Here is a 15,755-nt window from a genome sequence, read left to right as displayed (position 1 = left end):
GAATCCCCACCCTCGACTATTGTGCGGCAACCGGAAGATGACATGACTGTATTTGAATAAATGTAGATAGTTGTACAGTACATGAAAAAAAATAAAGCATCCCCTGAAAATAAGCCCTGATGCGTTTTTGGAGCAGAAATTAATATAAGACCCTTTCTAATTTTTAGGGAAACATGGTAGTGCTGCCATGTTTATTGCGCAGCTCCCAGATATGGTTTTTGTGTCCAACAGAACAACCTGAGAAACTCCGGTTAGCCTTCCTTCACAAAATATTAACTTTATGTTGCATGTGCAGTAATGCAGCTTGAGTTGAGACTCCCAAAGACTTCAATCTTGATCGGGAAGGCCAGAATCAGCTACAGATATTGACTGCTGAATGCTGAAGAGCTTCCAGCCTTCACTATCGTGGCAGCACAAGAGGACTGCTGGTCGAAATGGAACAATGCTGTTGATCTGAAAGCAAGCCAACTGGGCTTATGGAAAACAGAAGACCTAAACAAGAGAAGGCGAAGACTACTTATGGAGAAATTGATTAAACAAGCCTGGAACACCCTCCACCAAGAGTTGCCAGGCGGAAAAGCTCCCCACTTCACCTGGGAATGAAATACTGTACCCCATTTGTCCTGCCTCTTTGATCTTAACCTACTGGCCCGTTCCAAAGCAAAAGTGGTCATACTGTATAGAATTGCTCTCTGCAATGCACTCCCAGTGGACGATTCAGATGTGGGTATGATTCTTCAAGGTACCCCTGGACCAACGTCACTGGGGCTGTCCCGTTAGAACTCGACATGCCATTACACACTATGCCAGAGAAAGAGCCCGATTCCTCAATAAATGGCTATCGAAATAGTCAGTCTGCTCGGATACCTCAAGACTAAAATTACTCAAGCCGTCTTTACAAAACTTGTGTTGCAGATGTGCCAAATTTCTGTTTGAATGTATTTTTAAACCCTGAAACTTGGAGTGGTGTAAGGTCTATGGGCTGCTAGACCTAAATAAACTTGGAACTGCAAATACCAGAAGTATGCATGACCAGCTATGAACCAATCTGTGAAACTGGAAAAGCCACTCCCTAAACATCTCACTTTCTTCGAAAACCCTGTCCGGGTCACTCTAAGTCAGTTGATGGCACAGACCTAATCCCTCTTCCCTCGGAAACATGTGGATTGGCTTCACCTTTTACCTCAGCTGTTTCGGTTATCTGGAAAACATTTCTACACACCATGGTTTTCTATCCCAAAGAGTCACTTTTATTTATTTGTTTCTGAGCTAATTCTTTAATCTGGCTTCCCTCAGAGCATTCTCCCCTTCCCAGAGGTATATCTTGTCAGCAAACACGGGTCCAAGAACACACGTGTAAGCCTGGACAGAGAGCAATCAGGAGTTTGCACATGCTAAAATGGGCTGAATGAGTCCAAATTCAGCTAGCCATGCTACAACACTCCTTCTCACAGGTCTGCCCACATAAGAACACCCTGGTACTCTCAGATATTATTATGAAAAGGTCAAGTGGGCTTTGTAGTCCTTAGACTTAACTTGCACCACTGACAGGACTCTAAGTAAGCTAGGCCGAGGTAGCACTCTCAGATGACCCTATGAGAAGTGTACTGTTCAGAAAAACAATTGAGTTTTATAATCTTTATTTTATTAAAGAAAAAGCATGTTACTAGGTATCAAAGCCAAATTAAACCAAAACAAATAAACTAGCATTGTGCTGTTTAGTTACACAGATGTAGTGAGGCAAAGAAAACATGAAAAATATAAAAGAGTTCAAAAACCTTACAAAAACACAAAAAGCCATTAAAAAGAATAAAAACAGTTCCAGTCCAGGAAATCATTAGTAAAAACAAAATAATCCAAGTAGGTTGTAAAAAGGCTATAGTCCTCAGTGATACTATAGAATAAAAATCCCTAAACAAAAGTAAAAATCCATTATATGTCCCATAGTCCTTAGAAAAGAAAAATCCAGTAAATATACCATAGTCCTTACAAAAGTACAAGAGCATAGTCCATATGGAGTATTCCAGGAAAAGAAGTCCATAAAGAATATTCCATAGGTAACAGTCCATAGAAAATAGTCCATGCACAGTCCTTAGGAAAAATCCCATAAGTCCAAAAGTAATCCAGCAAAGCATAGGAACCAGTCCATGTGGGTAGGCCACCAGTCCGTCTCGAAAGACATTAGGGTGAGTCCCAAATGGCTGAAGAGTAGGTCACGAATGACTGAAAGGTCGGTCTTGGAAAGACCATGTCCATAGGCAAAAAGTTCCTTTTTCAAGAGTAACTGGCAAGGGCTCATCGCACCTTCCCACGATGTCATCCAATCAGAGTTCGTTACTAGGCAAACAGTCCTGTCGCATCACATGACTTCTTTCCCATACCACATCAGATGTTATTTGGGTTTTCCGTGGTTTATCAAAGAGTCACAACAATTCCCATCTATCTAATCACACCGAGTCCTTTCTCAGGCTTTCAGAATAACATTCTCTCTGCTCGCCTAGAAAACAACTTGTCAGCATAGCAAAGATACTTTATACAAAGAAACAAGATGGAACCTCTCTGGCTCATCTCTTAATTACAAAACCCATATGCCTGAAAAGATTTTAACTCAAAAACCCATCTCATCACATATCTCTTCATCACATTTTATAGAATGGCTTGCTGGTATTTGTCCTTTCTGAGGACTAGAGCGTTGAAACTGAAACTGTCCTTTATTTCCATAGTTAAGGCTCACTTTTCCCCTGGGAATTAAGGCCAGTCGAACCAATTTTTCCTTAAGCGGAGTTCTTTTCAAGCCTTCATTCCTTGTAGCCATAATTCTTCTTTTATTTTCACCATTCTGAGGCTCAAGTTCAGCTGTTTTAAAATCATTTCCCCCAGAGGTTTGCAATATAGCTGCCTCTGTTTAAGATTAAGATCATTGATTAGCATCTTTTTATTTCTCCTGCTTGCTCTCAGTCCCTTTTCCTTCTCCTGTTCCTTCGGTATTTTTTCTCCCCCCCCCCCGTTCTCTTTTTGAGTTTTTGAGTCAACCTTTTACCCAAGGAAACACCAGGGTTTTTTAACTCCTCTTGTTCCACCCCTGTTCTTTCCTCACTGCCTCTTAAACTTTCTGTTTGCTCCTCACAAGTGATATTCAGCAGCGTTTGGGTCTCAATGTGTAATCGCATGGATCTCTCAACCCGTGCACCGCTCAGGGCCCTTCCATATCCCACAGCGGCCACCGCTTTTCACGAGGCTCCTGCCTGGGAGAAGCCACGGGCCTTGCCATGGATCTCCATCCTCAATGAGCCACACTCCCCTAGGTAAATAATAAAGGATATTAAATCAATGAAGCACAGCTTCCTATCACTGAAGGTGTATTTTCCTTTGTCAGTTGCCTGAGTTCCTTATTCTTGTTGTTGTTGTTGTTGTTTAGTCGTTAAGTCATGTCCGACTCTTCGTGACCCCATGGCCCAGAGCACGCCAGGCCCTCCTGTTTTCCACTGCCTCCCGGAGTCGGGTCAAATTCATGTTGGTTGCTTCAATGACCCTGTCCAGCCAACTCATCCTCTATTGTCCCCTTCTCCTCTTGCCTCTGCCCCTTATTCTTAGTTCCATATAAAACAAATAATGAGGAGAGATTGGTTTAAACAGGATTTTTATTTAGAGGCCATACATAATATCTTTCAAATACTCAAAAGATTGTCCTACAGAGGACGGGCAGGATCTGTTCTCAATCTCCTCAGTACGTAGGACATGTCATAATGGGGTTGAGGGACAGGAAGTCAGATTTCAGTTGAATATCGGGGGGGGGACTCTGTAACTGTTAGAGCAGCACAACAACAGAACCAACGAACTCAGGAATGAGTGAGGCCTTCAAGAGAACACTGGACCACTTTCTGTCAGGTCTGCTTTGATTCGGATGCCTACCTTAAGCTCAATGACCTTAAGAGGCCCCTTTCCAGCTCACATTATTCTAGGATTCTACAGGTATGAAATGAATGATAAAGGCTAACACAACAATAAGCACTAAATACATGTATGCAGTATTTAAAGATCAAAACAATTACATTACACATCCTTAATCTTCTTACACACATTTTAACTACAGCCATCTTTTCATAAGAGACAACCACTCACAAACAGACTTCTCATTTCAGTTCCCTGCTCCTTCTGCCTAACAGTCATCTCCAAGACTCCCAAGTAGGTACTTTGAGTCCATTAAAATAAATGAAGAAAGAAAGAATTAAAAATAGGGAGTATGGACCTGTGAGGTGTCCACTTTGTTGCCTGAGGCCACAGCACAAAATTGTGAGGTGAAATTTCCAAGCCCTGTGATGTTCCCGATGTCTGGCACGAGAGCCAGATAAGAAGCAATCCCATCACCGCCATCCAGATTTGGGCATCATGCTCACTCTATTACTTTACACTAGAATGACTTGATTTTAGGACAGGCAATCCACATATGTTCAAACGATTCTTCTGAGACACACTATCTCCCACCTCCTTATTTATTTTATGAGGTTTTATAGGACACAACAGCCGTCTATGCACTGTTGTTAACATCCTTTCCTTGGACATGCCCAGTACCATTTTATAAGGCTTCAATAGTTCATGTTTTTGTTGAAGATTCTTATGATACCCTGTATCCCGGAAAATAAGACCTAACCTGAACATAAGCCCTTAAGTGAAACCCCCGCCCTCCGCCTTTGTGCAGCAACCAGAAGAAGATGGCATGACTGTGTTTGAATAAACATAGATGGTTGTACATGGAAAAAATAAAACATCCCCTGAAAATAAGCCCTAATGTGTTTTTAGAGCAAAAATTAATATAAGACCCTGTCTTACTTTAGGGGAAACACAGTATATTAATATTTATGTTCATTTCCCAAACCATCTTAATTCCCATATAATTACCATATTTCTCATTCTTATAAATTACTGAGCTTTATCCTTTTTTTTTTTAAGACTGGAGGCACTCAGCTGCAAAATATTAAATTTGAACCAATTAGTTTTTTAATAGAGTAGTTTTTTTCTTTTAGCTGTCAAATTGAAATTGGTTTTCCTCTGATCAATAAATCTCTCATCCTATAGATTCTAATTTCTATCCAGTGCATTAACTGAGCACTTTTATCTTGAAGTTTAAAATTATTTATTTATATTAAACTAAATTATTTAAATTTAAAATTAAAATGTTCCAAACAAGGGCATAATGGAGATAGGAAAGGCGCCAAAATGTCCATAGATTTATGCCATATACAAATTTAACCCTGTTTCTTGGCAATGTTGGCAAGTATAAGGAGACGTTAACAAGACAGTCCTTCTCAGTGGAATGGACCACCTCAGAAGGCAGAGGGGGACTCTCCCTTCTTTTGGGGGACTTTAAGAAATTCACACATGGGATGGCCATCCGCAACAGGTCCTTCGGCTGTAGATTCCTGAGGGGCAGAGCACTGGACTCAACAACCTCCCGCAAACCTTCCAGCTCCATTTGTTCCATTCATATGTCCTCAATGAGCCCAGGACAGCACACACGGTTCTCTTCTTCTCCAATTTAGCATAATTTTCACAACCCTGCCAGGTAGGGTCACAGGCTGATGGAGTGAGACTCTCACCTGGTCCAAAGCACATTGGGAAACAAAAGAGGCATCTCCTAGTTTTGCAAAAACACAGAATAGCAATGGGGGGGGGGGGGAATTGGGAGATTTAAAAAAATCCCCAAAAATCTCAGTGATGTCCAAAGGTCCGTACATTCAACAGCAAGGCCGAGCACCAAATGGCTGTGGAGGGGAGAATGAAAAAGCATGTGTGTTTCTGGGTGTGCTTGGAGACAGGGTGGGGGTGGGGAGTATACCAGAAAAAGGAATGGCTGGTTCAAATCCTGAACAGATTAAACCTTAGCTGCAACATTTCTGAGACATGAAATTCTTGCAGTTTTTACCTTAGCCTCCATCTAGTCCCAACTCAACAAATGAAACGGCAGCCTTTTGTTTGCAAGGCACAGCTACGGACAGACTTTTGGACATCACTAATTCATGGGCTGTAAATTGGAAGTACTGTAACTCGACCGACCACTACAACAAAGTACACCACTGAGCAGGCTTTGTCAAAATGTACAGACATCCCACGGAGAGGGCCACTCTAGCCAGCATATCAGGCAAAAACAAAATTAAAAGAAAAAAAAGACAAAAACATTGTGGCACCTTAAGGACTAAAGGATGGGAGTTCAATTTCCCACTGTCCCTCTTTGACAGAGGCAGGACTCAATGATCGATAGGGTCCCTTCCAGTTGTGCAGTTCTAAGATTATTTTATATATCTCCTCTTCCAGGTATTCATCATTTGTGATATAACACCATCACAAACTCCTTTGTCATGAGCAGTGGCATAAAAATGCCACTCTGCTTCAATGCCTTGGAAATCAGTGTGGTAGTTTCAGAAATTTGCACAAAGAGGAGAGATTATTAAAAATACGATTTGATGAAGCAGTTCCTCTTACAGGAACTCAGAAGCATCATGCATTCCTCCCAGTATCAAGTGAAAAATTAGAAACCAAGGCATTTTCAGCTTCTCATGATTCACTCCCAAACTTCAAGATGTGGATTTTGATCATTTGAATGGTTTTGTGGCATGTGCCTATGACAACTCATGGTGGATGGGATGTGTTCTTTCAATGGATGCTGCAGAACGTGAAGTCAAGCTATCATTCTTACATCCAGCTGGACCAGCAACATCATTCTTTTATCCTAAGAAACTGGATGTTCTTACAGTGCTAGGAAACTTCATCCTTTGCAAACTGGATCCAATTACAGCTACAGGGAGAACATACCAGCTAACCCCACAGGAGATGACAAAAGCATCCAACATGCTAGCCAAGAAAAAAGAGCTTCTTAATTATTAGTTATAGAAATTTTGGTCTATTTTCCAGGCTAAGTCAATTTAAATCCTTGTCATCGCCAACGAGAAAATGTACGTTTTGTATGATACCATTGAGATACCAGCCTGAAATTTGGATTTACGGGCTACAACACAAGTATCTTTACGTGTGATTTTTTTTTTTGGAAAACTTTTTTAAAAATGCCAGTTTCCCAAAAATTCAAATTTTAAATTTTTTAAAATGTGTAATTTGTTTGAAAATGTACAATTGCATCATGCTGTATATTAAATGAAAGCCCTACTCATAAGCTTTAAAATGACACCTGTCCCAGGTCTGTAGCTGTCTTTGGAAGTTATGGTGGCTAGTGAATTTTGACTTTTTTTTTTTTTTTTGAAAATGTAGTATCTCAGAAACAGGTGGACAAAAAAAATCTCATGGTAAGGTACAAATGTATCAAAAATGAACCAAAGCCAGGACATCAAGTTTTCATTGGTTGATTTGACATGGAATGACCCTAAAGAGAAGTTCAGTCCTGGATTACCAAATATCATCTCCTAGCTGTTAGGGATCCAACTATTTGTATTCCATATATCTTGAGTCCTCTAAACAGGAGATTGAAATATCTTAATGGGCCACAGAAAGTTGCATCTACTAAAAAGAAGATAGTAGGAATTACAATCCATCTTGCCAAAAGATCCTGTATCACATTCTTGTACACAGAAGAGAAATCTCATGAGACCTCAGAGAAGCTGGTTTGATGTTCACAATTTCGGGAGATAACCAACAACGGTACATTATTCGTTCGTTCGTTTAGTCGTTTAGTCGTGTCCGACTCTTCATGACCCCATGGACCAGAGCACGCCATGCCCTCCTATCTTCCACTGCTTCCCGTAGTTGTGTCAATTTCATGTTGGTTGCTTCGCAGACACTGTCCAGCCATCTCATCCTCTGTCATCCCCTTCTCCTCTTGCCGTCACACTTTCCCAACATCAAGGTCTTTCCCAAGGAGTCTTCTCTTCTCATGAGATGGCCAAAGTATTGGAGCCTCAGCTTCAGGATCTGTCCTTCCAGTCAGCACTCAGGGTTGATTTCCTTTAGAATTTATAGGTTTGTTCTCCTTGCAGTAAGGGGACTCTCAAGAGCCTCCTCCAGCACCACAATTCAAAGGCATCAATTCTTCGGCAGTCTGCTTTCTTTATGGTCCAGCTCTCACTTCCATACATCACGACAGGAAAAACCATTGCTTTGACTATTCGGACTTTTGTTGGCAAGGTGATGTCTCTGCTTTTTAAAATGCTGTCGAGGTTTGTCATCGCTTTCCTCCCAAGAAGCAGGCGTCTTTTAATTTCGTGGCTGCTGTCTCCATCTGCAGTGATCATGGAGCCCAAGAAAGTAAAATCTGTCACTGCCTCCATATCTTCCCCTTCTATTTTCCAGGAGGTGATGGCACCAGTGGCCATGATCTTAGTTTTTTTGATGTTGAGTTTCAGACCGTTTTTTGCACTCTCCTCTTTCACCCTCATTACAAGGTTCTTTAATTCCTCCTCACTTTCTGCCATCAGAGTGGTATCATCTACATATCGGAAGTTGTTGATATTTCTTCTGGCAATTTTAATTCCGGCTTGGGATTCCTCCAGTCCAGCCTTCACATGATGTATTCTGCATATAATTTAAATAAGCAGGGAGACAATATACAGCCTTGTTGTACTCCTTTCCCAATTTTGAACCAATCAGTTGTTCCATATCCAGTTCTAACTGTTGCTTCTTGTCCCACGTATAAGTTTCTCAGGAGATAAATAAGGCACTCCCATTTCTTTAAGGACTTGCCATAGTTTGCTGTGGTCCACACAGTCAAAGGCTTTTGCATAGTCAATGAAGCAGAAGTAGAGGTTTTTCTGGAACTCTCTGGTTTTCTCTATAATCCAGCGCATGTTTGCAATTTGGTCTCTAGTTCCTCTGCCCCTTCGGAATCCAGCTTGTACTTCTGGGAGTTCTTGGTCCACATACTGCTGAAGCCTACCTTGGAGGATTTTGAGCATAACCTTGCTAGCATGGAAAATGAGTGCAATTGTACGGTAGTTGGAGCATTCTTTGGCATTGCCCTTCTTGGGGATTGGGATGTAGACTGATCTTTGCCAGTCCTCTGGCCACTGTTGAGTTTTCCAAACTTGCTGGCATATTGAATGTAGCACCTTAATAGCATCATCTTTTAAGATTTTAAATAGTTCAACGGGAATGTCATCACCTCCACTGGCCTTGTTGTTAGCCAGGCTTTCTAAGGCCCACTTGACTTCACTCTCCAGGATATCTGGCTCAAGGTCAGCAACTACATTGTCTGGGTTGTCCGGGATATTCAAATCTTTCTGATATAATTCCTCTGTGTATTCTTGCCACCTCTTCTTGATGTACATTATACTTCACTTCAAACCTCCTTGCAAGAATGACTGGACTTTCAAAATTCCATTTCTTCCTCTATGCAACCATATATTAATCTAACACTCAAGATGGAATGGAAATACAAAATAAAGTGAGCTGTGGAAGAGTTAATGGCAGTAAATGTATAACACATGGTCCAATCCACCTTTAAACTTTAAGCAAGGAAAGGTATCAGTGTCTTTCTGGGATCACCCATCCACTTACCAACCCAGTGAAAACACTCTTTTTCAGTCTGCACTGAGGCCCAGATCTCTCGCCTAAATACTGTGCAACTGCCAGGTATGCTATCCACCTGATGACAGCTTTAAAGCTGCTGCTTCACATTGACACTGTGCCATAGAAGGAAATGTAGCTCGAAGCTTTCCTCTGAAGCTGTCAAAGGCGAGCCGTAAGGGCTTCCAAATTGGTCTTTCACCTTATTCCAGACTGGGCACATCTTCAGAAATTCCACTTTTCTTCAACCCCCACATCTATCAAAAGGTCATATCCCAAATCAGTCGCCAATATATGCTTCTGCTAAGAGCTTTGCTATTATTTCCCCATCCTCCATGCCGAACAGTTCAAGATTTCCATGAGGCAGCATAAGATTTCGGCCTTGTTCAGTCTCAGCACCTTGGGTAGCTCCTCAAAAGTTCACAATAAAATTTGAAGCAGAGTTACTGCCCTTGAAAAACTGAAGTCAGAGCCTCCACTGAAGATGTGAAGACCTCTCAGTGCTACTGAGACATTATTCAAGAAGGGCTCTCTAGGCCCTGTGAGAAAACACGTAAAAGCTCCCAAAACTTCCTAAAAGATTCCAGGAGCAAGGTTGAAATGAGAAAGGATTCCTCCCCCTGCCCCCCTTGCACTTTTTTTTTTGCAATTTAAACAAAACATAATACACATAAAAAGCCTGTGTTTCTATGCAAAGCTTTGGAAACATACAAGCACTGTGCCAGCACAACTGGATAAGCTTATTCATCACAAAGACACCACCTCTCTAAGGTTACTGCTTTGATTAATTAGTGGAACAAGACAACAGCCTGTGAGCCTGTCCCACCTGCAGCTGGCTGGCAGACCACCTCGTCGAGCACAGGATTCTGGGGTGAGGCAGGGGAGAAGGGCGCCACCGCCACTGCCACCCCCCCTTCCTGCCTTGAGCCCTGATGCTCCAGCTACCACACACATCCTGACTTCCGCCCCATGCCCTGCGCCCGTCAATCTCCGGAAACCCTTTCTGCTTTGCCGCCTGTCATGCTGCCCCAGGAAAGGGTGGTGGTGTATAAACGTTCCTCCTGTCTGAGACCAAGGACTAAGGGGTGTGGAGCAAATACCCAGGCAGTTTTCCTGAAGAGGCATTCTGACCAGTCTGGATTGATTCACTTTGGAAGTGAAGTAACTCCTCCCTAGTGCCCATAAGACTGCCTGCACTGGTTGGACTGGGGCTGTGGCTCATCGCAGGAGCTGGACCGAGCTAGGGACTTGTTTGCTACCTGCCCAAAGGGGCCTGAGTCCACAAGAACTTCTTCCATCCCCAGCTTGACAGAGCCTGGGTCTGACAAGGCGCCCAATCTTGCTAAGGAGGTCCTGGGTCTGCAAAGGATCATGGACCTGCTGTACGTCAGGGCCCGAGTCTGCCAAAGTCTATTTCTGTTCAGGGTCAAGTCAGACCCAATTCTGTAAGAGATTTTTGGTGCAAGTTGTGGTCTCCCTTCAAGAAAGGAAAGACTCACCCTCTCCTCCTGGAAGGGGCCACTGGAGTGGCTCAGAGCCACATTGTGTTATAAATTCTGTGCTATTTAATAAAAGCTATTCACAAAACTGTAAATGTTTTTCTTTTAGACTAAAAAAAGCTCTGCATATTCTGCTGGCGCATTACAAGGAGAACCATTTTGAAAGTTCCCTGTTTCTCATACAATAATGCAAGGCAGATCACATACTTGAATTCCCCACAGAAAAATCCGCTCCCTGACACAGAGCCAAGAGAGAAAGAAGCCACTGCCACAGTTAATCATGCTATATAAATAAAATAAACCCAGCATGAAGCTTTTCCTTCTCTTCTTACGATATCTGAATTAGTTTTGCAAATTATCTCTTGCAATAATGATGACTTGGAAAATACTTCCAGAAGTATTGGGGTGTTGATGGGGGGGGGGGGATTTGCAAAAGCCCTGGAGAACCATCAACACATTTGAGACATGTCGACGCTGTCATTAAACCTCAGCAGGTCCAAAATGTGGCAGCCAGATTACTAGCTGGTGTTGGTCAAAGGGATCCCATATCCTCAACCCGTTACAGTGCTGCCACTGGCTTTGAATTCTGCCATTTCTGGGCAGAACTGGTTTTAACATATAAAGTCCTAAACAGCTTCAGCCCAAGCTATCTCAAGGACCACATCCTTACATTTTGAGCGTGCCCAACTGTTAAAATCATTAGGAAAGGCCTTTCTCTCAATCCTGCCACCTTCTAGTGGGGACGCAGGGCAGGGCCTTGTCGGTGGCTGCTCCCAGAGACTATGGAACTCCCTCCCACTGGAGGCTAGCCTGGCCCCCATCTTGGCTCTCCTTTCGCAAGCAGGCAAAAGACCATTCTCTTCAGGCAAGCTTTCCCTTAACTGACTGGCTGCCTGAGGTTTTTTTCATGGATGGTTGTGTCTTCCTGCTCTGAATGCATTTTGGTGTTACTTTTGTTTATTTTCTTTTACTACAGTATTTATTCAATCCTTCTTAGTATCTGTATACTTACTGTTTCTAACTTTAAACATTGTCTTCTAATGATGCCTTGGCTCTTTCTTAAGAAGAAAGGTGTGGTAAAAATAGTTTAAATAAATAAACAAACAGAACAAATTGATATAAAAGCACGGTGCCAGAGGAATAAAAATCTGGTTTTGGGTCCCCCCCCCATTTGCAGGGAGTTGTGTTCAATAGTCAAGTGCATTCTTTGCAACTAGAAGATTCCCAGTCACATCCCCAGCATTTGCAGGCAGCGCTGGGAAGAACGCACCTGAAAAGCCACTGCCAGTCAACCAGCTGAATAAATAACAAATTCTTATCTGCCCAAGGCAATTTCACTTGTTCAGATTCCGCTCAAACGAAACAGCCCTGGAGAATCCATGGAGAAACTAAGGTTGCAACCATACAGCTGCAAAGGCACACTCCTGATCCCACCAGAAAGAGTGGCTTTAATGGGAGTAGTCTCCCTTAAAGGAACCCTTCCATCTGCCAGGAAACTGTTCCAGCCCATCCCCCCCCCCACCAAAGCTCTACAGCTGGATGAAAAAGAGCCAGCTTGGGTATGGACTAAGGCCAAGTTGGAAGGCATTTCCCCCTGTACGGTGTACTTGGTGGCGGGGGGGGGGGAAATCACCCTGGATCACTCCACTACCAGACTGCAGTATGTTTCCCCATGTAATCATTCTCTAAGACCCACATTGAAAAAGAGGTGGAGATTTCAACACTCTTATGATGTAAAGCCAAGGATACTGTCTATATACAGCAGATATTTCATGCATTCACAATGCTATGGGATGCTAATCTTCAATGTTTCTGAAATGGAAACTGCTACACAGAATTTGGAAAAATCTGGAGCAGCCTTCATCTACATTGTTAACTTGGGCAACATGTTTGTAGGCACTGAAAGTTTGATTCAAATGATAACTTTAGAAAAGGCTTATACATCTCTCTCTCTCTTATTGCCTTTGCAGGAGATGAACCTCAGTGTAAAAGAAATGCTGGAACATGAGAAAGTACAGTTATTAACTGGTGTGCTCCACTCACCAGGAGACTACAAGTGTTGGCTCATCAACCATTCAGAGATCTACACTCTCTTTATGTTCTCAATTATTGCTCTTCATGTTATTTTCCCAATCAAAACCACAACCTGAGAAATCATAGGGTAAATGAAAAAGAACCAGCCAAGACAAAATATGTTTGCTTGGGTGACAACTTTGAGATTTCACCGGACTGTAGCCCAAAAGATGCAAACAGCCACAGCTCTAATCAAATAATCCATCTCTAAAAATGGTGTGAGACTAAAACCAAGAAAAGCTCTGATACTTAAAACCACAGCCCTACACGTTCATTAAGTTTAAATTCCTCCAGACTGAGAAAAGACATATTCTTGAGTACAACATGTGACAATGGAAACATCTGAAGCACATCAAAAGGTGGCCCTTTTTGATTAATTATCATATCAAGAATGGGAGGAGGTGGGGAAAGGCACACTTTTGGGAGGGCTTTATCTCATGTTATTGCAAGCTGCCCAGAGAACTTCAGGTAGTGTGGGAGGCATATAAGTTAAATAAATAAATAAGGTAGCAGAGCCATCCAGTCAAAACAAATCCAATCAGAACAAATTGAAACAGGCCTCTCTGTCTTGAATAACAATCAATGTGGGGAATGAAATAAAAGGAACGCTACAGCAGTCCAAATGTTGATTTTCAGTTGACCAGACTATTCTAGTATAAAACAGTTTTAATGAGTGGCAGAACTCCTTTGGTCACCCAAAGGTTGATAATATACCAGACATTTACTTCTCAGATCTCCCCTTGCTGGTTCCTACCATAAGGAGTCAACATTAGTGTTACCTTTAAGGCATCTGCATCAAAAAGTAAAAGTCAAGGGTGCCCGAGGGCACACCGAATTATTTGGAGACAAGAGGGATGCATCTTTCTGTCACCCAGCACACCAGAACTGTGGTGTGCACAGAGAAAGCTGCCTTATTCCGCATCAGCTCCTTAGTCCATCCGCCTCACTTTCTGTTGACACTGACGGGCAGCCGAACTCCAAGGTTTCAGGCAGGCAGGAGCTTCTCCCTCCCTACCAAACAAAGCCGAGACCTTCTCTATGCTCTACCTCTGGGGTCCAGTCCTTCCAATGGGAATGGCAGGTTAAAATGTACACAGCAGAAATGTGGTGGCCCCAAATAGGCTGTGAGACCATAAGAGGACAGATGGATTCCCGGGTGGAACATGGCCTGTCCATTTCCCACTAGAAGGACACACTGGATCCGGTTGGAAGAGGGTAGGTAGGTATACATGATGGATGCGAAAAGATCTTACACCCACCGAAGGTGCCTCCGTCCTCTGGTCCATCTGGCTCAGTGTACTGACTGGCAATAGCTCTTAGCTGTTTTCAAAATTGTTTCAGAAAGCAGAAGGGTCTAACTAGAGACCTGCAGACTTGAAGTCAGGGCCTTCTGCATCCAAAAGTGCCTGGGCCACTGCCTCACCAAACCAGAGCGTTTCATTATCAACCATTATCATCGATGTCTATCCGCCGCCCCCAACCCCCGGCAGGGTCTCAGGAACACGGTGGCGTTCATAGGCCTGTTCCCTCCTGTGTCACCTTCTCCACACCTACACAGTCAGGCACCAAGACACACAACAAGCAATTCCAACTGCAGGGGGATTCCTGGGGAGTGGAGGGAGAGGGGATCACCCCGCCCGAAAGGCACCCACCATTTAGCTGCCGGTAGACGATGTCTTCGAGCAGCGCCAGCCGCTTCAGGACCGCGCTCTGGACGGGACCGGATGCGCGGGCGGTCGCGTTGGCCCCCTCGGCCCTGGGGCGGCTCTCGCGGACGGCGGCGTCTCCCCCATGGCTCCCGGCCACTGGCCGGCACTTCGCCCAGAAGAGGACAAAGCCGGCGACGGCCAGCAGGTTCAAGACCAGCAAGACTTTCACCCTCCGCAGAGAAGCCATCAAAGCCACGGGGAGGGGGGGCAAGAGCCCTCCCTTGGGGGGGGGGGGTTGGCGCGACGGGCTGGCGGGGCCCAGCGGGGGCCGGGCGGCTCCCAGCCCAGGGAAAGGGAGGCGGCGCTGCAGCCGGCGGGGCGCCCGCGGGCCGCTCAGCGGACCTTCCGCGCCATCAGCAGGTGCGCCCGCGTCTGGGAAGGGCGCCCGCCACGGCTCCGCGCGCGTTCCCGGGAGGCAGCCCACGGTCCGCGCATCCTCCACCACCGCCGCCGCCTCATCCTTCGGCGCCGCAGTTCATTCTCCAAGCCGGGGGTGGGGGTTCCTGGCCTTCTCGGGGCGGCAGCAGCTTTTCTCCGGGACTCCTGGGCCGGGAGGGGGGGGGCCTAGGGGAAAACGGGCCGGAATCCCCGGCCCCGCGCGTGCGAAGAGGGACCGGCCGCTCGTTCAGTCCCGAAGAGCAGCTGAGGCTGCGGAGGCGGCGCGCGCGAGAAGCGCCGCGCAAGGAAGGGGCCCGCGTCGCCGAAGCTGGGTGGGAGCGAGGGAGGGACCGACAGAGAGGGGGAGGAGTCGCGGGGGGGGGGGCAGAACCCGGGCTTCTGGGGGGGGGGTCCACGGCCAGGCTGGGCGCCTCTCCGGCCCCTGCCCTCCCGGGGAGGGTACCCTCTTTGGTCTTCACCTGCCCGCTCCCAGCCGCCGGCGCCTGCCCGCGGCCTCGGTTCGCCGTCTAGGGAAGCGCGCCCGCGCCCGCGCCCGCCTCGGGGGCGCGCAGGTGGAGGGTCTCCCCGG

The 15,755-nt window shown here is 45.0% G+C and overlaps 1 protein-coding gene across 2 annotated transcripts in view; it reads right to left on the bottom strand.

Annotated features, from left to right (window-relative positions):
* GALNT17 (polypeptide N-acetylgalactosaminyltransferase 17) overlaps positions 1-15,529 on the bottom strand; it is a 174,387-nt gene extending 158,858 nt beyond the window's left edge. The window contains exon 1 of one of the 2 annotated variants that reach the window (XM_072978222.2): positions 14,732-15,529. In XM_072978222.2, the coding sequence (XP_072834323.1) occupies positions 14,732-14,975 (244 nt within the window). In that variant the 5' untranslated portion in view covers positions 14,976-15,529. The remainder of the gene's footprint in view (positions 1-14,731) is intronic. The other variant, XM_072978221.2, reaches the window with a different exon arrangement.
* Positions 15,530-15,755: the final 226 nt, after the last annotated feature.

The sequence above is a fragment of the Pogona vitticeps genome, chromosome 7 (assembly GCF_051106095.1).
Source record: "Pogona vitticeps strain Pit_001003342236 chromosome 7, PviZW2.1, whole genome shotgun sequence".
Classification (NCBI taxonomy): Eukaryota; Metazoa; Chordata; class Lepidosauria; order Squamata; family Agamidae; genus Pogona; species Pogona vitticeps.
This window is presented reverse-complemented; position numbering and strand designations above follow the sequence as displayed.